Genomic DNA, 24,189 nt, shown 5'->3' on the forward strand with positions numbered 1-24,189 from the left:
CCCATATATGGTGTTTGTTTTGGGACTGACGTCACTGGGTTTAACTGTCTGTCATGACGTTTGGTGGAATACCTCTGGACAATGAATCACTGTGACTATCCACAACACATATCTTTGAACTTAATACACCCAGTTGGGCGCCTAGCTACCTATAGGACAGTGGGCCAAAACGAACCTGTTGGTTGCAATAACATGACTAGAGGAAGGAAGAGAGTGTAATATTTTAGGACAACTCACCTGTACGTTTAAAATGGAATGGGGAAAGGGTTGAAAAACACATGCTAATGCTTCCTTTGCTTCCTGACTAATGATTCACTTTATCCAACTCATCAATAGCTCATTCGTTTGTTTCTTTGTACAATGTACAATATATACCTCCTCAAACAAATATGATGACTATAACGTTACGTGCATCATAGAGATACTGAACAAAACACACAAATAAATTTTAAAATCGATAATTTTCTCAGTGCCACAGGTAAACATAACGGGAACCAGGATAAATATGCCACCGAGAAAAGTTTACCTCAGTCTCCATGTCACAGTCGGACAAACTTCACCGGGGAAGGTTTTAGTTATTCTCCAAGCAGAGGTTGCCGGTCGCGGAGATATATCAGTAGTACTAGTAGTAGTAGTCGGGATGTTTACCGGCTCGCTCACTCTTCTCAATTAAAATCCCGACTACTACTATATCTAGCTATTGCGACTCAACCTCTGCTGGGAAAATAGGCTTTAGTTTCCAGGCGGAGGTAAAAGCTTACGTGCCGATAAAACCCAGCCTGCAGTCCGTTGGGAGTGGGACTAAAAGGAAGTCGCCCGGCAGTCTATCAAATAACATTAAGAACCCGGGCCACAGAATGGTTTACAAAGAAAACACGCCATGAATTTCTGATCGATTTTCTTTATCAGTCCGGTTGCGTAACCGTTCAATATTTCTTTTGAAGTGAGGCACACGTAGTGGTACGCAGTTTGCCATGGGCGGTTACAGGATTGACTCACTCGTACTGGGCATTGTCCACTGTGACCCTGTCAAGTGTTCTGACTAAAGGGACCTGGGCGAATTAGAGAATTCAAAGCAATAACGTTACAACTTCGTGACAACAAAGATTTTGAGTCAGAGCACTTACAAGAAGTGATAGCTATCTGGTGCTATATTTAAATGGGTGCCACCCTTGCCCTTTTTCATAATTAGGACTACATCAGCGAGCAAACATCCATAGGCAAACTTGTGTGGCCCTGGGCGGCTTTCTATGCATGACTCTACATCTGATTTAGACACAGCTACTGGCTAACGACACGCCTGAACATGCTTTGTGTCTCAGATTCTTTAGGAGTTACCTCAAGATGTCATATGTCAAAGGGCATACTGTAACTCTTAACAGTGTATGATTTCCATGACTGCACAATAATACTTCCTTGGTTTCAGCTTTTTTAAAACGATCACGATTTAACGATGTTGCGTCTGTTCCAGCCAGATAAGGACTTTGGCATCGATGTCACTTTTTTTTAGCAAACGTTACCCCAAGCGGACCTTCGGCTGGGTCAACGCCAAAAGTTCAGTTTCAAATGAAAGCGACAGTCGTGACAGAATTCGAAACTAACAGTATCTGGGAAGTCTGAGTCACGATGAAGTGGCCGCTATTGAAACGTTTACACCAAGTTAGAATAACAGTAAAAGGTTAACTTTAAGTGCTGTCCAATGGTTGGTGAGGCAAGCACGGTTTCTGGTAATAGTTGACATTTAGTGTATATATAGGACTGGGTAGATTGCCAAAGTTGTTATGGAACGAAGAACAGTCCTACAGGGGGTTAACGAAAACCGTCCGACCTGCTATTCTTGTTCCTTGCCTAGAACAAACACTTTGTTCACCTGTCCTACCTTTATTTTATAGCAGTTGCTATTTTGGATGGTTACGAGAGCGAGGCTCGGTGATGACGTCATTGGCTAATTAACATAACAGCCTCGCCCCGCACCGGTTCAGCACAGTCAACCGAGCCGTGAGTCATTCCGGCTCTTTTTCTTCACGTTCACGGTGTTTTCCGCTTCCTGTCGAGGTTTCTCCGCTCAAGAGGTGTAGACGAAGAGTTCAGGTAAGAAATCTGTGAGAAACCGAGGGGAATTGAGCGTGTTTAGACGGAATTTCTCTCGGTGTCTGGATTTGATTTTTCAGGGGACGCTGCCGAGGTAGACTCTGGGTCATGTTCCATAGCCAAGCGTCCTAACTCCGCATGCTTCGGTTCATGTGAACTTGTAAATATTACCGGACGCTAACCAAAACATTCGTTATGTTCGTTGGGAATTCATAAAAAAGAGAAGGAAATGGTTTTGTACAAAATTGTTCTCTCTGTCAGCCTGCCATGTTTTGGTTTGAGTTATGGTTTGTGTGTGTGTGTGTGTAGCTAGAGCAGCCCTCCCACCTTACATCGTCCGATTCAATATGGTGGACCCAGCGTTGCAACCGGATGTCGCCAAAGACGCCCAATCAATCCGTGGATTTTTGACGTGTTTCTAAACACTCGAGGGCCCTGTTAGTCGAGCAGACATGTCGCAGAATTGTTCGCCAAGCGCTGGGAGCAAAGAGGGTTTCTGTGTCGGGGCGGAAAGATGGGCTATTGTTAAACAGGTCCCCGCCAATGGACACTTCCGGAGCAAAGATGTCTCGCCTGTTCCTGACCCTTCCATAGTTGATGGATTTATCAGAAATATCTGTACAATTCCTTGCATTAAAACCCGGTGAGAGAACACACACACACACTAATAGGCAGCATTGCCGACAGACATGAGAAGTCGAAAAGTCATTGGCGTCCTTGGGAGGTCTTGGCGGTTGATGGCCAGTATATTATTTGGTACACATCTATTGTCAGTTGGGGTGCATAACAAATCCCATTGTGCCGCATGGCTGTCTGACTGACTAAAAAAGTCCTTGTGAATGGGTCGATGTGTCCTTGATGTCAGTGGATGTATGTTTATATTACAAGGTCTCACATCACATGTACAAGCTGCACAATGAGCGAGTTCATCAATTTTTTTTATCAGAACAGCAGATTAAGATTTTTTTTATCAGAACAGCATCAAATGCCGAAACAAGACATGGCACAGATACTTTTATCTGTGGTCTGTTGTACTTGTAGTAGAAGATAGTTATGGCTAAGAATTGGATGAAGAAAATCATGCCCAAAACATTCTTACATTTGTTTTGTTTCAGCCCAGATTTGGAAAGAGCTTGGAGTCTCTACCCCAAGTATTTACCAAACTAAGAAAAACTCAGATGCCAAACAATATGTCACTAGTCACACATTATGTGTAGCTGAAAAAGAAAACTTCTGAAAAGCTGTAGGGTGTGGTTCAATAATGAATCATGTTGTTTGCGTTTCTTATTTTGGGTGATGTTCGGGTATTAGTATACACATACATAGCTGTAAAGTTTCAGTTGTCCAATTATCCACATTTCAGTTTCTTTGCAAGAACATCAACTTGCAAGGAGAAATTTGTTTGGAAATCTTTGCTACTCTCACTCTGTGCTGCCAAGAGCTGTGTTGCTTTCTGTGTTGCTTTCAGTGTTTTTACTGTCACTCAGTCACTGCTGTTTTTCACCAGCTTTCATTTGTAGGTAGGTTTGCAAACTACATGTACTACTATTATAAAGGAATGACTACAGAAATTCTCTCTATTTCCCTCTTGTGCCCTGGTTATACAGAGACCTTGACCAGAGAGATTAAACTTGAATTTCAAGCCAGATGGCCCAGAAGTGTTTTCAATGATTCCTCAAAAATTGCATGTTTGAACTAGATGCCGATATTCCCTGTATGCTTGTGTGCAATTGTCACTGGTTTATCTGGCAGAAAATGATAGTTTGTTTTGTAAAGCTTTGCCAAAAGAGATTTATTGTATCAACCTTCTGTGGATGACTTTTCCATTACCTGTACCAGAGCAGGTCTTGGCATTGGCCAGAGATTTATGGGTGTATCATCCAGGAATCATGATGCTTGTCACAAGTAATGGTATCATTTAATGGTGCAGATCATGGAATACATAAAGAGAAGGGTTAACTGTTCTGGGCAGGGACTGCAAAATCACATACAACAGTTAATCAGTTTGTCAGCCTCCTGATAATGGTATTTTGAATGGGCAACTGTCAAAACAGTGTGAAATGGGGTCCAATGTATTTCTTAGAACGGCTGACTTCACATTTAACAATGAGCTTTCTCAAATTCTGTATGTATGGCGCTGGAGACTGCTAGAATCAGTAAATGTGAATGGGTTTTCGTAAACATTTTAGAATCATTGCAAGAATTCCTAGTATCTGTGCAACATTCCAAGCTAAATAAATGTAGCCGGAGAATATGTTTTGTGTTGTTTTTGGTATGTGACCGTCAAATCCACCGACAGTATTTTGTCCACATTTCTATTGATGTCTGAGAATGCAAATGGTCTAAAGTGAAAGCAAGTATAGAATTGCTAGTATAATCTGTCTATAATCTTCTTGTTGCCATGAGCAGTTAAATGCTGTACGGTTGAATGAAGCAATGTTGCAGAAATAATACCAGACACACCCAATGATAAGACTTATAAATTGCTCCCATGTACTGATATAGTGGTCTTCCTCCTAACTTCCAGGACTCAGAACTGTGAATGAAATACCAAGCATTTTTGGGGCTGGTCCTTGGACCTCCTCCAAGTAATACCCCAGATCAGGAGGACAAATAATCTAGGTTATGTTGTGTTTCCCCATCCAAAAACAGAGCCACATCCCAAATGTGGTCCAGACCACCAGAAGTGAAGACAGATGCAGACTGGTTGTGCTTCTAAACCCAGCATTGTTATCTTCCTATGTTAGCTCATTATCTGCTGAGGATTCCTCAGCTGGCCAGTGACAATGATTGCGGCAAATAGATATGATCTTTTTTTTTATCAGTAAAGATTCTGCTCTTTTACTTGTCTTCTAACTAATTTTATGAGCCACATGTGTTACCATGCATCCTTGCATCTGTAACAGAAGAATCTACACTACGCATTAGAAGTATATTGTAGCACTGCTTAACAGTCCCAAAGTTGGTTTCAAGAGTCATTAAGTGTTCAACTGTTGTATTGCCGAACTGGATCCAATGTGACAAACCTACCTTTTGACTGATAATATTGTCTCTGAAGTGACTGCCTCTTTTGATCGATTCAAATCAATGGCGTCCATAGAGAGCCTCACAAACAATTTACTGATAATTGCTTAACGTTGAATAAGATTTGGCCAGCTATGATTAATGGTGAATTAAAATAGCCTAGAACGCTTAATGGAAAGGGGCATGCCCACCGTCATATGATGACAACCATGCCAATGATGTACCTCATGTGATTTTTAAATTTTCTAGTGTCTACTCTACATACAGTAAACCACTTTTCAAAGCCATGGTAGCCTTTCACATGGGGCTTTTCTTACTTTCCTGAGGTCACTCTTACATGGCAGTAACCTGTACTCTGGGGAACTACTTCTGGCTTGTCTTCCACCATTACTTGTGACTTCTCATCTCTCCTCAGCCTTGTTTATGAAGTTGTAAAATGATAGATGAGTTGACCTTTGCTTTGCCTCCAAGCTAAACTGCTGTAGAAACAAAGGCAAGATAAGAAAATGGCTCCCACCAGGCTGAGAAGATGGATCACCTTCTGCAACTGCATCTTAAACTTGATTCTGAATTTGTGGTAATGGTTATTTTGTGCCCGAGAACAGGTCTGTCAAAATTGCCTTGCTGCAATTTAATGAGGCTTCTTTAGGGTAGACCATGGGCACAATGAATAATCGGTGCTCTGCATTTTCAGTTCTGGATATAACAAGATAGGTACAACTGCTGCAAGGAGTTTGAAAGTCTGGAAATCTGAAATGGGCATCAGTAGATTTTAAAAATGTCTATTTTGCCAGCCAGAACTTCTAGGTCTTTCCTTCTGACTTGCAGTTTTAAACTTCTTGATGCAAATTTCCCATTGATAAGTTTTTTGGAAGAACTTGTGAATAGATAGAAACTAGAAGTTAATACTCTCAGTCAATCATTCAATCATCAATGTCATGATAGCCCTGCTACTCATTGATACTGTGGATCAGTGTAGCTGTATCAATACAAAGTTGTTTGAGCCATTGTCTCACATGTCTGTTTTTATCCCTGTGCCCCCCCAGGAAAGCAAGTTTCTCTAGTCTGAAGAGAGCTGTTGTTAAGGATGCGTGAATACAAGTTGGTGGTTCTTGGGTCAGGTGGTGTTGGTAAGAGTGCGCTGGTAAGTCTTTGATTCCCTTCACGGGGAAACCAGTCTTTATCTACCATGATGTTGCTGTTTGTTGCATGATAAGGAATTGTACTTCTCTGGTGTTTGTGGTAGTTTATTGTGCTGAGGCCACTCCAACAAAACTACTTGTTCGTCTGACAAGAAATAAAACCAAAATTGTGATAGCCGATCATCTCTTATAGATGGCTTATAACTGCAATGATATGATACCAGTGTTTCCGCCAGACCTCAGCTGGGAGGCCGTCCACCTTGGGGCGCGAAAACCGCGAAAATTAAATTTAATTGCAAAACCGCGAACATTAAATTTAATTGTAAAACCGCGAAAATAAAATTTAATTGTAAAATCGCGAAAATTAAAGTTAATGGTTAACTGTCGCAAGAAAAAACAAAACAACTAACGTCCGATTAAGTTCAGTGCCGAAGTGTTATGATCTGTGCCGCGTACCGGTATGCCGCACCGAACGGGTACTTCGACTTTTAAAAAGTTCTAGAAACGGTTCTTGGACTTTCAAAAAAGAAATAGCATTTGTATATATTCTCTTTTATGTTGTGGTATACTTATAAATCATCTAAAACCTTCCATAGATCGAGAAATTTGCGTTCAGAAATGACGAAAAACATCGTCTATCGGCGACAGTGAGCGTAATGGCGGCCGAAATCCCGCAATCTCACGTGGTGACTTCTCGCGAGATCTGGGAAAGCTAGCGACGTCACGGGAAACTAGCGCTGTGATTGGCTAGGATACACAACAACTACCGACCGCCATTTTTGATGCAACAACAACAACAACATTTATCCCGAAAATTTCTGCCGTTTTCGGAGATTTTTCGGGCTCAAAACTCATATAAAAAGGAACCAAAGTTATACTTGATGTTTTTTACGTCCATCATCTCTTATGTGAACACTTTATTTTTCCGCTGTGTTGCCGATAGCGAACTTGAACGAGGTCGATTTCCCGTGCCGAGCACCCGGGCCGGTGGGCACATGTATCTGATTGTGTTTTGTTTTGTTTACGATGATTGACGATGAAAACAGAGACTAAAGTTGTTAATCTAGACAAAGTTTAATAGTGTGTTGTCTTATTTCTCCCAATAACAAAGTTTAGTTTGTAGTGTTATACTTATAGCGAGATCGACCTACCGCCAAGTTTGCGAATTATGTGACAGGGCAAATTCGTGTAACTGAGGCCTTGAAAAACGGGTTTTGATTATCGTATGCGAAAGGCCGCCGACACACATTGTCAACAACCATAACAATAGCAAAACAAACAGTGAGCGGCTTTCTGACTGTGGACGGCGTCCCAAGCCTCTAGCTTCAATACAAAACACAAAACTGCGGTTTACATTTATCAACTTTGTACAGATTTCTCGGCAAAATGTGGGTCGCAATTTTTTTATGAGGACGGCCTCTGGTTGCGTTCAAGCCGTCCAAAACGAAATGAGACCGTCATTGGACGGGTGGACGCCCCTCTGGCGGAAACACTGTATTATACAGTCTGCAATTTTATTGGCACCTTTATTCAGTTTCTCCATCCATTTCAGCAGTGAAAATCACGAAACAAAAGCTTTTATTAGTGTGGCCATACAATATTATTTATATTATTCATTATTGGTGATATTGTTATGTGGAAAATTGCATGTTAAGTGTAGTATTGTAATATAAGCATGCATATTGGTTCTTTCCTATAATTTTTCTGCTATCAGTTATCAGAAATGCATGTAGAGTCTTAAACTGCATGGACCTTGCTATGCTATATGTTTTATCTCTGTTTCTTTCATTTCAATACATAGCTATTGTGTTATCGCCTACAAATGTATATCACCCAAACCCTAAGTTATGCTTCATGTTTCATAATGCATGTATGTTTTGTTGTGACATAAACTGTCAACTTTCCATGTAAACAGTATGAAGATAACGTTGTTGACGCAATGTTTTCTCTTTCCCAATCCTGCAGTGTACATGTATATTTTCTCTGTATAAATGCTTCCACACCCCCATTTGCAGCTGTCCATGCACTATCAGCATTGTTATGTCATTTTTCACATCCAGTTGTCACTGTAGTTCTGCACTGTCTGTACGAATTTTCCTCCACCCTTCCTTTCTCCTCTGCCCTGAACTAACTGCAAAAATTCCAAACTATTGGAACTGTCCATAGATCTTACTGGCAAGAAATAGAACCTTCTAACCTGCACCAATCATTTGCATTCTTAGTCCCTCCTTTAGGCAACTTCCTAATCCATTCTTAGCTGAAAAAAATCTCTTATGATTCATGCAAACGTCTGCTTGTCTATTCTATAACAGTTTAGATTTTCAAAGCTCGTTTTCCGATGCTTGCATAGAGGGTGAAGAGATGAACCTAATGTCGTAGTGTCTTTCCATAGCCTGAAACGTCTCTCTCCCTTTTCAGACAGTGCAGTTCGTACAGGGTATCTTTGTGGAAAAGTATGATCCTACGATTGAGGACAGCTACAGAAAGGTATGTGTGTCGGTCCGCCCGCCCCGCCCACCACAGCACTGTGCATGCAACTCTCTTTCTGTTTGTTCACTCACAGACGGTGCAGTTCGTACAAGGTATCTTTGTTGAGAAGTATGATCCCACTATCGAGGACTGCTACCGCAAGGTAGGTGCACGCGCATGGTGTGCTGCCGTGGTCTGACCCCAGGTTTGAGCCCTCACTAGCTGGCACATTTACCAGCTATGTCTCTGCGTCCAATTTTAATCACACCATGGCACATGGTTTCTTACAAGTGGCTACCTTATCTGCTTCACAACTTCTGAGTTTGAGTACTAACCAAATTTCTAATCCAGGTAGACTGAAACACCATGGTCATCATGTATCTTTTGTATCCATAAAAATGTAACAAAGATACTGTAACAAAGATAGTCATGTTTGGACGTGAAATTTTTCATTCAATGAAGAAAAATCACCTAACGGATTTCCTACTAAAGCTTCAGTTTATCTGGCCTTGTGCCGTATGTGATTCCAGGAGTGGTTCAAAGGTGCACAGAAGATAAAACAAAGACCATTTATTGTTGCATTGTTATTTGCACCAAAGCACCTTTGACCCAATTCTAATCTTAAAACCCCTTTTTGATGGGAGAATCTGGTCTCTGGTTTGACCCATAACCTTTACCATACTGGTCTTGGCCATGTAACTGATACACTGGAGACTCAGCCCTGGTTAAATCTTTAACCTTTAGCATGTTGTCTCCAGGACCTGTCCCTCCATCATGCAGCATGGGATGGAAATTTACTTCTTGGAACAGACAGAAAAAACCTTCTGTCCCAAAAGAATTAAATCTTGTGACATAAAATTGGTGGCAACATATTTTCACAAGCTCAAAATGACAAATTTAACAACGAAAATCAACAACCTTGAGCTCACAAACTTAGTGGGACAGAAAAGAAAATTAAAATCAGGGACAGCCTTGGATTTAACCAAAAGAAAAGCGTAAAAGGTAGCTACATATAGTTGGCTGGCTGCAGAGTAGGGTACGATTATGGTGTGAGGGTCAAACTGGGGGGACCAATACAACTGGTGACGTGCTGTGAAGTGATACAGCAGGGGTTTGTTCTGTTTATATGTTTAACTTTGTTCCTTGCCCTCCTTTGCTTTTCTTGGAAGGGCCTTATGAAAATTCAAGGCATCAGCCAAGACTACTTCTAATAGTAGTACTATTTAGCTGAAAGGGTTACCCCACGCTGTTGTAGTGTTAAACTGATGTGCCGTGCATGTGGTGTGGTGGTCTTTGTTTTTCTAACCTTGTATATGAATGTAATTTTGATGTATAACTATAATACTTGCTTTTTAACACAGTAATTGTTATGACTAGAACACACAGACAAAATGATAATCCACAAAGTTTTCCAATGTATGATTTTGCATAATTTATCAACTCCATAAAACAGATTTAGCAAAATCAAGCCTGCCAAAGGCCAGTTTAAATCCTTTACGATGACATACCCGATCATTACTTATTTAAAACATTGCCAAATGCCATGGGGTTAAAATTGTTGGAAAAAGATAAGCTCAACAGCATTTCCAAATTTCCTCTGCCATCCTGGAGTTATACTCCCAAAGTGGAATGGTGTACTGTAAATGCATTGAAGTTCGCGGAGATTTACTTTCGCAGTAGCAGGAAAATTGAGTGTTCGCTGTGGTTCTAAGTTTGCAGTAGCGCCATAGACTGTAGTCACATACTGTAATGGATAAATGTTTGCGGCGGTTTTATGTTCGCAGTGAAGTGGGAACCTCGGAAACCTTGGACATAAAACCATCGCGAACGTTTCTGCATTGACAGTGTGCTCCCAATGTGGAATGGTGTACATTATTCTTTTGCAAGATTGCCCATCATAAATCTGTCCCATTTTCGCAGAACCCTCTCTTGCTTATCGCAGCAATGCACATACCAGAAAAGATATCCTCCATGACTCATTGTGTTGCCTGCAGAACTCCGCTGTAGATACGTAATCAAAACAATTTAGCATCAATGGGTCTATGTCCTAAGGCAAAAAAAACCTTTACCTGGCCCAATACTACCTGGAGATGGTGATATCAATCTAACAGTTATGGCTCAGGGGCCCAGCTCCCTGAAGGAATATAATAAGTAGTCTCCCACTTTTTGTCCCAGCAATTTGGAAGATTGCCAGGTATTGCCATTGTGATGGATGATGCATGGTATTAGTTAGAGACAGAAAAATACACGTACTTAGTCATTTGATGATGAAGCATATATTACCTGAAAAGTTTGCAACATTTCAGTTATTTTATCAAATGTGCCATGGTCAGAGAATTGAGCCCCTTCTTAACCATCTAGTGGATCCCCACAGCAGTGATGAAACCAAGCATATTTTATTTTCCTGGAAGGTTTGAGATTGTATAAGCAGTTGTAATTATGTTTTCCATGGTATGTTTTGCAGCCTAATAGTGTAGTAGTGTGTGCGAGGAGCTTAAGAAAAGGCTACGAGGAAAACACCCTGCATTTTCGCGATAATGTTGCCTTTCCAGATCTAGTTATTTTAGCAAGGGAAGTATGGTTAGAAAACCAAGCCCCTTCCAGCAAGGGAAGTATGGTTAGAAAACCAAGCCCCTTCCTGGCTATCTTGTGGAACCCCACGACAGTGATTGACAGCCAAGCACAAAACCCCAGGAGCTCCTCACGTCTGGCACAACCTGGTTGCTTAGCAACAGATGTTGGTGCTCCATGGTAGAACAGAAGTGTTTTTATCCCAAATAGTCTGGCAGGGCCTTCCCAAACATTGGCACCTGCTGGCTGGCTAAAGGGGATTTATAAGTTTCCATTTGGCACATTCCCAAATGTAGCATTAGATTTACTGTAAAACTACTGCTCTAGTGACGCCCATTTGTTTATCTCCAACCAGTCTACCAGCCAGCAGCAACATTTGATGGATAGTATATTAGTAATTGCTTCTCATACAGGCCCGTTGAAAGAAAATAGTTGATGAAGTTACAGACCAGAAGCCTGTACTTGTACATTACAACAAACTAAACACTACTGCAGAATATAAAATGATACATGTATCATTTCTATCAAAAGAATGATAAACAATTCAAGTTCGGACAAATTTCAGACAAATACAGATATGGTAATGTAGCTTTATATTCCAAAATGCTGTTTGAGACAGGAAACATTGAAGACAGACAAAATGTTAAAACCCTGGAAACACCACTGACTCAGACAACATAATACAACAGGATCTCCTCAGCTTTTTGTAATGTCACAATGCAATGAGCTGTGGCCATGCCTACAAAAACGTCCCTCAGAAAAATAATGGGCAACATGTCTGCATATAGTTTCCTGTTTCTCCTGCTACCCTGACAACTGGGGCCTTCTTTTCAAAGGCAGGAATCTCTTCCTGGGGGAAGTGGTCTCAAATTAAAAGCTGTTTGTCAGTGTAGGAAATAGGAAGTTGGATGACGTCCCTCCCGTTAGTACCATTAATTGGAAACGTCATGGACTCATGTATCAAACCTATAGTCTACATGTATGTTGCCTTTATAAATTATTCAGATTATTACCTGCAGCTGATATCGATTTTTCTCTTCTGGTCGACTGTTGGATAAATCAAGAGATTTCCCTAGCATACTTCCTGCCCCAAACTTCCAGACACGTCAGTTGGCATACAGTTCAAGGATATAATAAGCAAAAGTCCTTGATTATTCAGTATGCCCCAAACTTTACCTCGCTATGCTGAGTCGCTGTGTCGAAAATTTACTGAGACACAGACGCACACGTCATAATCCGCAAGCATTTAGCCTTCTACATGAAAAACCGATTAATTCCACCCCAACAGAAATATGGTGGGTGGATGTACGCAGGTCATAATGGCTGTTGCGTGAAATCTACAAAGACCTACATATTCATCAAAGGCTAAGCTGTAGTTAAAATGGCATTAATTACATGATTGATTCGGCGTCTTCGGTCATAGTGGGTATTATGGTCTTATATAAGGCTGTATGCAGGGATGTGACGTCATGCAATGACTCAATCATTTTTTGTTTCTTGTCCTTAATCAAACGTCATTGGGCTTAAACGGCTTTTATGCAAGGAAACCTTGTTATGGCAATTATATCACATGTACAAATCCAGGATGAACAGACAATATATATAAATGAAATATCTTGAATAATTGATGATACGTGTTGTATCTTTTGATGTTATTTCAGTAACGAGCTCTGTTGTAAATGCAAGAAATGAAGATACTCTTGTTTGCAACATTCTAGTTGGTTTTGCATAAATGCATTATCTCTGGAAAAAATTGAATGAGGTAGCATCCATGTATTCATTGCCAGTATTGTAAGATTGTTGATTATGCAGAAATAGACATGGTAAGACTAAGAGTGAAATTATTCAGACCACCTGTTTGTAATGGTTAAACTGGAAAAAGGAATTTTTTACTGTTACAGGGTTCTAGCTAGTGCATTTTAGCGTAGTGGGCCCCTACGCTAAAATTTGTGACCCCTACGCTAAAATAAGGGCCACTACGCCAATTTTTAACTAGTGTAGTGGTGCTTTGCTGTCATTTGCTTCTTCAACAATGCCTAATCAATGTCTGAACAATGAAAAGGATGATATGCCACTCAAAACTGAACCAAAAATCCTAACTTTTAACTCTACATCTTCAAATCTCACCGTGGAAGGACCAAGATCCCCCTTCCACACCAATCTCCTGATTAGTCGCTTCACTACCATGCCATTCCCACTACGCTAAAATAAAATCCTGGCTAGAACCCTGTGTTAGATACATAAGAAGTTACTTCTCATATGTGATGTGTGGTGATCTGAGATATGCTATCATACTCATACAGGTTTCATAATCATTGCTTAGATTTAGATTCAGATTCCTACTGTGACAGGTGTTTTCTAATCAGGCTTATGGTGATCGTACTCGTAGCCTGAATCTCTTGTTTATGTAACCTTGTTTGACAGATAGTTGTTTTATCAGCAATGCAAGGTCATCATTCATGAACAGTACGATTGTCAACTAAGCCATGTAATTCCCAAAGAAGCATGACAGCAGACATGGTTTACTGTATAAACTCACAGTTGGGCACCTGGCATTGTCAGTGAACCATTTTTGGTCATACCACAAATGTGAACCTGAAGGTTTGCACAGAAATAAGGAGTTAAAAAACGTACAGTTTCAGTGCGACGCCTTACAATGATAACTTCTTTGCCATGTAACCTTCATCAACGTAGATTCTTGCTAGCAGACTCAAACAAAGTTGGGTTTTCTACAAGGCTGGGCAACTGATGTATTTTGACTAGCATTTCTGAATACTGGTAACATTGCATCTTTATTTTTCTGCAGCAAGTCGAGGTTGACGGTCAGCAATGTATGCTGGAGATCTTGGACACAGCAGGCACAGTAAGTTATAGGAAACTACAGGGTGATGTTTGAAATGTGGTTACGGTAATGCTTCACTGGTTGATGGAAGGGGACTTTAATTATGGAATGGGAAAAATGGTTTGGGTTTTTGTTCTTTCAAGTGTCTATGTCTTTAAAAAAGAAAGTACACATACACATCCACAACTCGTCAAGGATCTGTTCATCATATGTTGCATTTCTCTCCATTTCTGACTTGTTACACTCTATCTACTTCTGTGAAATGTTCTGTCTCGTATCTTACACTCGTAAAATCATTTTCACACTGTCACTACCTTTATCACTGGCATTCAGAGGGTCCAATACTTTGAAATTAAACAGCGCCCATTTTTCTTCTAATGTACCCAACAGAACTTTACTCTGTTGAACAGGAGGAAAAAGGTTTGATCACTTGGTATGTCCATGTTTTCCTGCCAAATCATATGCTGTACCAGCAGATATGTTGGGCATCATGCAAACAGGATTCTTGAAGTCATGATTACTAGGCGAGATCCTTTACAGAAGTGAAAAATTTTAACAAAGACCTTGGCAATGTACACTATAGAAGTTTTGAAGCATAAGAATGAAATATTGTGAATTAAGGGTTTAAGAAGAAAATTCAATTTTCCACGGGAACATCCTTATGTAACGGTGAATGCCAAGCTGGTTTCATGTTCACTAGAACTGTGCCTATACCTTATAAGTCTGTTAAACAAAAAAACAGCACCTTTCTAGGCAAGTTGGTACAACATCTGAACTGGTTGGTCTTATTGTCTGTACTGTCTACTAGCAGAGGTAGTAATACAGTATTACTACAACACCCTCCCCAATACATGTACTCTAACTGCCATATGTCTCACTTGTCATTCCATGTGACAATAACTGTAGTTCATCTCAGTGTTGAAACTACATTCTTGTCTTAAATTCTGTCCTTTCTTCTGACTATGTGTTCTCATAAATACTCAACATCTTTTTACATAATGTTGTACTGGTAGGTTGAACTCAATTGCTTAGCAATTGCCATCAAGTAGAGAAAAGGTAAACTGACGATTGTACTTACAAATGTATTAACGTTGCATTATGTAAAATACATGTAGATTTTTAAAAAATCAATGTGTGGTTTTATGAGTATACCCCACAGCAAGTATTTGTTAAGAAACACCGTGTGCTGTAGTGCTTGCGTTGTGTGGGCCAGGGCTAAGGAAACAGAGATGGGTGCTGCCCTTTGCGCCATAAGGTGCGGGAAGGGTTTAACTTTTAACTTTAACCGTGTGTTGTAAATGACCAAACCAGGCCAATCTTGAGTTGATGTAGCATGTCCTGCCGTTGTCATAGGAACAATTCACCGCGATGCGAGACTTGTACATGAAGAACGGACAGGGCTTCGTCCTGGTTTATTCCATCACAGCACAGTCTACCTTCAACGACCTGCAGGACTTAAGAGAACAGATCCTGCGAGTCAAGGATACCGATGACGTAAGTCGCACCCCAGTTTCAGGTGATAAATCCTGGAAAAAAGAGTGTCAGGTTTTCTCGTGTAAGAAATCTGAGAAATCAATGACGTCTAGCAAGAAGCTTTCGTACAGGAAATGTCAGGTAACATCTGTTCATGAGGTAGAGGTGTTACATAAGCTATGTGCTGGCTTTACTTTCTACAATGATTGGAAATGTCAAACGTAAGATTCAAAGTACAGTAAACCATCCAGAGTATCGTACAGAATGCAGTATCTACAGGGCCTGTCTGGGAAATTGTACAAACAGGGTGGTACTGGTAGCGCCAGCTTAGATGCCTTAGCCATAACAGTACAGTTCCATGTATCTTTTAATTATGAGTGTGGCTGCTTGGAGTTAGGCTTGTTTTACTTCCATCATGCCCCTGTCTCATTCAATTTTCTTTAGCAAATTGCAGTAGGGGGTTTGAAACCCTGTTGCTAGCAAAAATGACAAAGAAACAAGAATTTTATTTTGTCGAAATGAATCATGAAATATCATGAACTTCCAATGAGGACGTGAGAAGATGTAGTAGATATATGATTGTAAAGTAGGCCCAACTCCAGATCTGACACTTACAGCGGGACCACTTGATTAGAGGTCTATTAACACAGATTGACGTCTCAGATACGTCTGTTTGGGGTCACAGAATGGGCTGTAAAGGTGAATTGTCTCTGACAGCCTGCAATCTCTAATGTGTTGAGGAATGCATCTTCTTATCCAAGATGAAGCTCGGTTCTTTGATGATGCTGACCACCAAACTGCCTCTTTGGGTGACCCTAAAGTAATACAACAGAAAGAGTTAGCCTCACATGGGTTTTACCAGTAGAATGAAATCTAAATAAAAATCACGGATTGGTTGAAATTAAAATCATAAGTGGATGGATGTCAAAGCAATCACAATATTTAGATATATATTGGAATATATATTGGAATCCACCATTTTTCGTCAGTGTCACTGATGAAAACTGGTGGATTCCCGTTGAAACGTCTGACCGTTTCCAAAACCATATCCAGTTGCTTGAGTAACTACTTTTTGGCGTATCTTATTACCTGGATGTCTAACCTATATCAACCTTTCACAATATTGTTTCCTTCATTTACCTATGAAACGTTACCACATAAAGAGATGAGCTCTTGGGATCTTTCAGGACACTGAGTGATTGATTTATGGAGTCAAAGAAGATGTTATATCCCACAACCAATTTCCAGTGAGAAGGACAGTAATTTTTCAAAGCTCTGCTGCTGTAGCTATTTGGCACCAAATTTACATTGGTTATGGGTATTGGCAGCAGGAGGAAGCTTGGTTTTATGCCTGTAAATATCCATGCTCTTGTTTGTATGGACTATGGTGGCAAAAAATGCAATCCCACTGTCAAGTCATTGCCAGCCATTCACCTGCCATTTGAGGCATCATCATCGTTCCTTTTCACTCGTTTCCAATTGGTGTCACGTAAGATAAAGATAATTGCAAACTCTAATGGCACTCTCTCCGGCAGTATTTCCATTTCACATATTAGACAACTTCAATAAACACAGGCAGACATCATTATCGAAGCGTTGGCTGACAGACCGCAATGATCCGATAGACATTTGATGGAGCATTGTGCTGTATTGTACAGACAGAGCGTCTACATTCTGTTGAAGAATTATTAGGCTGCATGGCACCAGAGACACACTTATTGTGTGTTGGTAAGCACTAAATCCTGCTTGTAGATCTGACAAGTGAATGAGCTGAATGTGTGAGCATTCATAAAGCCTCCAGTTCTGTTGAGAAGATACACTGCATACAAGTCCTGTGTGTATGATGAGAGCCACTCCCTGGTTTTGTTAACATACCTCATTTCTGGAGAGGGGCTAGAGGTATGCCCCAACGTGAGTTAATTAAACAGCTTCAGTCAGGGTCAATATCCGGATATTGAAGTCACCTGTGGTAGCGCGCTGCCTTCCCTTGTTATTGAACATCGCACCATAAAATATTCTTCAGGCTCAAGGTTTTTGTCTCAAGTCAAAGTATGATTGCCACAGACATCACAGTGACAGTTATTAACCAGTTTGGGAACTTGAACGGCAGTTTGCAGATAAAATAGCAAACGGTGCTCAATCATTGTAGTTGCAAGATATTACAGTGTTTCATTGTACGGCTTTTGAAAAGGATGTTTCAAATTCATGTGTTTGGGGGATTGCCATTTCAAGAAAATAACAACAGTGAAGTAGAATAGAGGTTATAGTCATTTCTACTATGTTTCTACAGTCAAACTTGGTCTAAAAACGGCAACCATGTCCACAAGTCAACCATCGGCTCAAACGACCACTTTCAGTCTGCCCTGAAATGTTCAGTCGCCATAGACACAAGCATACAAACTGCTTGCATACCCAAGTTTTCATAGACAATTAGGTCAGAACTTGGACCTGATCATCTGGACCTCCGGACCTGAATTTTCTGTACGGTACCCCCTGCTGATGTATACCATTAACCCCAGCATAATGGCCTTCCATCCTTGCTGCCAGACAGTAACATGAGTCCATGATTACCAAAAAAATAACATGAAATACAATCTTCCCTCAGGTGCCCATGATCCTGGTGGGGAACAAGTGTGACCTGGAGGATGAGCGAGTGGTGGGGAAGGACCAGGGACAGAACCTAGCCAGGCACTGGAACAACTGGTGAGTCTATTGTATCTCTGGTGTTGTCAGTATGTGGAATGGGATTTTAAAGCATGAGATGTGTGTTTGACGGAATAAAAACAACTGAACCCTGAAAGCATGACACTTATCGTAGTTGATCATGTCGGACAATATCATATGACATCATGCAAGATGGGACTAAACAACAACAACAGCGGTGGTAACAAAGTGCTGAAAATAAGGTTGACACACAAAGTTTTTTGGACCTTCACAAAGTTGGAAGCAAAGTAATGTTCATTACGTCCAATTAATACAGATACACACTGAAATTAAGGTTGACACATAAAGTTTTTTGGACCTTCACTTTGTCCGGAAGATAAGTTTAAGTTACGTTCATTATGTCCAATTGATACAGATACATACATGTATGTATGTAGCAAACATGACCTGTTGTGTGTTCAACAGATTTTTCCAATGTCTGTCTTTCCCTCTAATTACAGTGCATTCCTGGAGACATCAGCTAAACTCAAGATCAACGTTAATGAGGTAAGACAGTTTTTCCAGTTGACAGAGTACTCAATATCAATATTGTAGGGTTCGGCAGGTTTTCCAAAATTCACTTGTCCTATTGGGCAAGCACATAAAAATTTACTTGCCTGAACCAATCTTTTACTTGCCCAAACCAATTTTTCACTTGCCCAAAATTCAAAGGTCAATTTTATATGCAATTTCACTTCCAGCAATAGAATTCTTACTATTGGCTCTATTTCTGTCTTGACCATTGCTTGATGTCATGACTGTAAAAGGTAACAAGTATATCAAAATATCACTCAATGGAAAAATCTTGCCCGATGGGCACTTTCAATTGCCCTGGACAAGAGGGCTGGTGGGCTTGTCCAACCCTGTATTGTCCATGCTAGCTGTTTTATGTAAGCATCAAGTAAAAACAATATTTCTTTCTCTTCAGATTTTCTACGACCTGGTTCGACAGATCAACCGGAAGAATCCAGACACGAAAGTGAAGAAAAAGAAAAGCTCCAAGTGCACCCTGCTATGAGCTGCCTGTACTACAAACACAGATATAATTTGCCACAACTTCCATTACTCTTGTTCTTGGACACCAGACCAAACTGTATTCCTCTGGACTATAATGTTACCCGGACGATAGGTCAAGAACAATGCGACTGTATAAGAACTTTTTTTCTTGATTTCATTGTAGTGATACAGTCTTATTGGTGGGGAGGGCTCTGAAATATGGACCACAAGCTTAGGCTGTGTTTTGGAGATTTAGACACACAGGATACAATGGCCTTCCACAAAATAAAGGGTGGAGCCGGGAGACATACTATAGCTGTAGCTTGGACTCCATCTTTACCTTGCTGTACAGAAAAATTGCTTGGATAGAAATAAGAAAAAAAGTTGTTGTGTTGATGCTCAATTATGGGAACATAAATTTTCATCTGTTTTTTTGTTGTTGTTTGCCTTTGGTTTTTTGACAGTGGCTGGGGTATACCAACTGGGGATGATTCAGGACCTAAAAGTACAGTTTCTTCTAACCAGGGTAATTTTGCAGTAAAGTATTCTGTTTGACATGGCAATGTTTTGTCAGGTGTGAATCAAAACCCCGTCCCTTTAAATTCCTACTAAAAGAAATGGCCACTGTTGGGGTAATACTGTTGACAACTTTTATTAGATGCATAAAACATACATACCAAAGGACTGTATGGAAATCAGTGTATATCGGGGACAAAAAGCCAGTTGACTTGATGGTCCTACATGTCTATTTGATGCCTTTGTAAAGTACTGGTAATCAACACACAGTTCAGCAACGCCCTCTAGCAGGGCTTTGTGGTGGTGCACCTGTGAATAATTTCACTTAAAATGGCATTCTATTGGTATTTAGGATCATCAATTCCTTTTAATCATCCTCCCCCAGATGACAAGTGGTTGCTTCCTCGTTAGCGCATCAGTGAAAAGCTAGTCCAGGGTAAAAGCAGATAATTTCAAGTTAATGACGAAACAGTTCTATTTATTAACACGAGGACTTATTAATACACTTGTTCTTCACCTTTTTTGAACTGCTGTATTATTTAAATCACTGTATTGTTATTATAAGGTTTTTATTATACTTCCACAGATATTAAGCTATGATTCCTTATTGCATTGACTAATTTCAATAATTCTGAATTCATTGAAACATTCACTTTTTATATTTATTCTGTTCACAGTAGCTGTAGAATATCATATAATTTAATAAAACTTGCAAGCAGTTGTTTTGTTCAAGATACCAGTAAATATGTTTGTGATGTAAAACCAACCTGCTCCTCTATTGACCTCCTGAAGGTGCCTACTGTACTTGTATTATTAGTGATTAAGATAAGGCAATATGCTAAAAAAAAAGTTGTAAATTTGTCTCTTTAAAGCAATGTAGTTGTAGTACACAGAGCAATGATTCTGGCTCCCAACTAACCCTGCACATGTTTGGAAGGCAATGAATTAATGATTGACAATCTTTTTTTTGTGTTCCCATCACAACCAGTACATACCCCAAACCTGTGTTGAATATTAAATTAAAACTCATGTACAGCAGTTAACGAGTTATCAAAGCTAACCAACCATCCCAAGACAGCTTATTATGCAGAGTAGTACTAAAGAAATATCCATCTATTGTACACAATTTGAGCACTGTGTTTTAGTACGTGAGCATTAGATAGGGCAAGCATAAGGCACAACAACTACATGTATTTGGGTAGACAGCAGCACCCAAATCACTTTGTTGAGATATCTTTTACAAAACCGTCACTGATGAAATGGGATTAAGGTGCTTGCTTCGTACATTTTTTTGTAAAAAAAAAGAGAAAAGTAGTGATTTTGAGGCTGCAGTGATAAAAATCCTTCCATATTGTCTAAAGTTTAAGAATGACCAACAGTATAGCTGGCAGGTGGGAAAGAAAAATTTCAGAACCAAGTCCCAAAGTTGTGGTGGCTAATAGAAACCTTAAAAACCTGATCCTTTTTTTATTCCTTGGGTTGGCTATGTGTGATATTACTGTACAGATAATGTGTTGATAAATTATTTTTGTGGAAATTCTTAGTCAAATGGTAACCTGAGGATAGTAGTGTTGGTGGCTTAGGTATCACAGCTTCCTCCTGTTTTGTCTGTCACTGTGAATGACTAAAGCTTCTCCAAGTCCAATAAACCCATTGTCTTAACCTGATGTTCATGCGTTTTGTGTCTCATCGATGTTCATCACTTTCTTGTATTCATGTAAGCAAGGCGGTTAAAAAAAACTTGATGTAAGAGTTGAATTGCTGAAAAATATTTCATCCACGCTCTCCATGCCTAATATATGCACAGGAAAGGTGGAGGTCATATTTTTGGAAGGGGCATCTGTGTGTGTATTTGTGAACACAATACCTTGAGAAAGCCTAGTTGTGGTTAGTTCTTGTTATGGCACTGCAGGACTTCTGGTAGGTGGAACCATGGAACATAACAGGTACCAAAAATTAAGGGCCCAATGGGAAAAATCCACTAGGGCTAGTAGTCTCCAAGCAGACCTTACGGTGCCTAAATAGATAGTATCAAAGCTGGCAAAGGAGTATAGTTGGCCAAAGGGAGATAGCCGGCCAAAGGGAGTCAAACGGGCCGCTATACTATTAAAGTCCCTTGCCAGCTTTGATACTATTTCTAAGGCACCGTGGGAGCTAGGTTCCGGTAAGCGATTTGCAGAGAATCGAACGGGGTGAGACTGTTCACGCACTGAAGGAAATCGCGCGGGTTCGATTCTCTTCACCTGAATGCGGAGCGCGCACGGCGATGGTGAGCCTACACTACCGTGCGAGACTATTCCCTTGTTGATGAAACGCGCACGAGCACGATTCTCATCGCTTGAAGGCGGAGCGCGCACGGCCGATCGTGAGCCAATACTACCGGCCAACTAGACAAATTAAACGTTCTAATATCTTCAATTCAAGGCGCCGCGCGAACCCCCGCCATTTTGAAAGACGTCGGGTACGATGACACACTTTTGACAGCGATACTTGTCGATAACGTATAGTAAGACTCACTCTATTTCTGGGTTGGCACTTTGCGGGAATGTAGAAACGATAACGCTACTAATTACGTAAGTCAGCAACAAAACAGAGACAAATAGCACACGTACCACCAACATCGTTATTTTCTACTAAAACCTTCTACAAAACAGACTTACATACCACAGCAAATTCATAACCTTACATGACATATATACAAATACATCATACCTATCCTGTGTATTCAGAGTTTACGCTACAAAACTACTCACCCTTACAACTCACATAACGTTTACAAACTTCGTACAAAATTTAGGACATGGGCCGTGATGACGCTACACTACATTACTAGTATACCATTCTCAAGTCATGTAAACAAATCGAGCGTTTGCTATTTTGTAATTAAATCAAACGAGCGTGCAAAACGTAGACCAGCAAGTATCGTATGTATTCAAAAGTTTACACTACATGCCGAAGTATTTACAGATTAGTACGTACAAATTTACAAAATCGCTACGAAATTGTCGGTTAACAAAATGGTGTCTGCCCACGCTATCCCGGCGTCCTTTGCAGTATGTTGCCCGGCTTCTCCGTGTTTTCTACCTGAAAGAAAACGCTGAAAAGAAAAGCAAAGACAAGAATTAGCAATGGTTAATTACGAAAGAAATTGGATGAAAAAATCGTCAATAGAGCCAAAGAATGAAATATCAATTGAGTGGAATTAAACAAGTCGAGGAGCCGAAAACTGAACCGGCAGAGGTCGAGGCTGCCGGTGTCCACAGCACGCCGCTAGATGAGTCGCAAATGAACTTCTCGCTACTGCAAGAAGACATAGTCCCGGACACTGAACAGGCAGCTGCAGAGGTCGACGTTCACCACAGCACGCCACTGCAAGCCCCACAGCCACGCCGCTGCCCCGAGCAGATCACCCCCCACAGCATCGCCCATAAGAAGCGCCTTTACAAGCAACTCGTTCGTCCACATTTGGAATACTGTGTACAAGCATGGTCGCCCTGGCTTTAAAAGGATATTAAGTTGATCGAGGCCGTACAACGGAGAGCAAGCAAAATGATCCCTGAATTACAAGATTTGACGTACAGTCAACGGCTCCGGAAGATGAATATAACTACACTGGCAGTAAGGCGATTCCGAGGGGATATGTTAGAGGTATTCAAGATTATCAAGGGACTAGAAGGGATAGACAGAACCACGCTCTTCACACCCTTACAAACACCTTACAACACCAGGGGACACCATCTGAGACTGTCAATACCCAGTACCAAGCTGGAAATCCGGAGAAGATCATTCGCTGTAAGAGTAGTAAAAGCCTGGAATAAACTTCCATCTGAGGTAGTTACCCAGACCACAGTGAACGGTTTCAAGAATAAGATCGACAGATACATAGAGGCCGAGATCGTCGGAGGAGCGGCAGTGGGCTACCAGCCTTCCAGCTCCTGACTGCAGAGACAAGCCACGGAGTCTCTGCGGTTCAGGTAAATTCAGGTAAAATAAGAAGGGCGATCTCGCCGAGACAGCCCAGCAGAAGACACAAGAGGCCAAGGAAGGTCTGGACGCCTTCGGGCCCATCAGGTGCACCGTAATTTATTTTTGACATTGAATATACCACCAAAACTTCACCCACAGTACATTTAGGTGCATCGTAATTTATTTTTGACATTTGAATATGCCGCCAAAACTTGATCCACAGTACATTTAGGTGCATCGTAATTTATTTTTTTCATTTGAATATGCCGCCAAAAGTTGACCCGCAGTGCATGACGGGTTAGCGTCATCATGCCAAGACGCCATGTTTTTCTTTGTCCAAGTAGCGTAGTTAATGTTTCCGCGTAGAATTTAAATGCTTATGTACGATATCTCGGC

At 40.7% G+C, this 24,189-nt stretch overlaps 1 protein-coding gene across 2 annotated transcripts; it reads left to right on the forward strand.

The window, feature by feature from the left end:
* Positions 1-1,911: 1,911 nt before the first annotated feature.
* Positions 1,912-21,494, forward strand: LOC118415323 (ras-related protein Rap-1b). Of its 2 annotated transcripts, none has more exons than XM_035819827.1 (8): positions 1,912-2,091; positions 6,162-6,259; positions 8,821-8,889; positions 14,104-14,160; positions 15,493-15,633; positions 18,218-18,315; positions 18,777-18,822; positions 19,244-21,494. In XM_035819827.1, the coding sequence occupies exons 2-8, from the start codon at positions 6,203-6,205 to the stop codon at positions 19,331-19,333; spliced, it is 558 nt and encodes a 185-aa protein (XP_035675720.1). In that variant the 5' UTR covers positions 1,912-2,091; positions 6,162-6,202; the 3' UTR covers positions 19,334-21,494. The 2 variants fall into 2 exon arrangements, with proteins under 2 accessions (XP_035675720.1, XP_035675719.1); XM_035819826.1 differs by lacking the exon at positions 8,821-8,889 and adding an exon at positions 8,676-8,744 and having other exon boundaries at positions 1,913-2,091.
* The last annotated feature ends 2,695 nt before the right edge of the window (positions 21,495-24,189 follow it).

Source organism: Branchiostoma floridae, chromosome 5 (assembly GCF_000003815.2).
Source record: "Branchiostoma floridae strain S238N-H82 chromosome 5, Bfl_VNyyK, whole genome shotgun sequence".
Taxonomy (NCBI): domain Eukaryota; kingdom Metazoa; phylum Chordata; class Leptocardii; order Amphioxiformes; family Branchiostomatidae; genus Branchiostoma; species Branchiostoma floridae.

Bases quoted from the DNA above. Each gene is read 5' to 3' on its own strand.
- LOC118415323 (XM_035819827.1), top strand. From the start codon at position 6,203: ATGCGTGAATACAAGTTGGTGGTTCTTGGGTCAGGTGGTGTTGGTAAG. The intron at 6,260-8,820 runs GTAAGTCTTTGA...GTTCACTCACAG, and splicing joins GTGTTGGTAAGAGTGCGCTG to ACGGTGCAGTTCGTACAAGG. The intron at 15,634-18,217 runs GTAAGTCGCACC...ATCTTCCCTCAG, and splicing joins GAGTCAAGGATACCGATGAC to GTGCCCATGATCCTGGTGGG.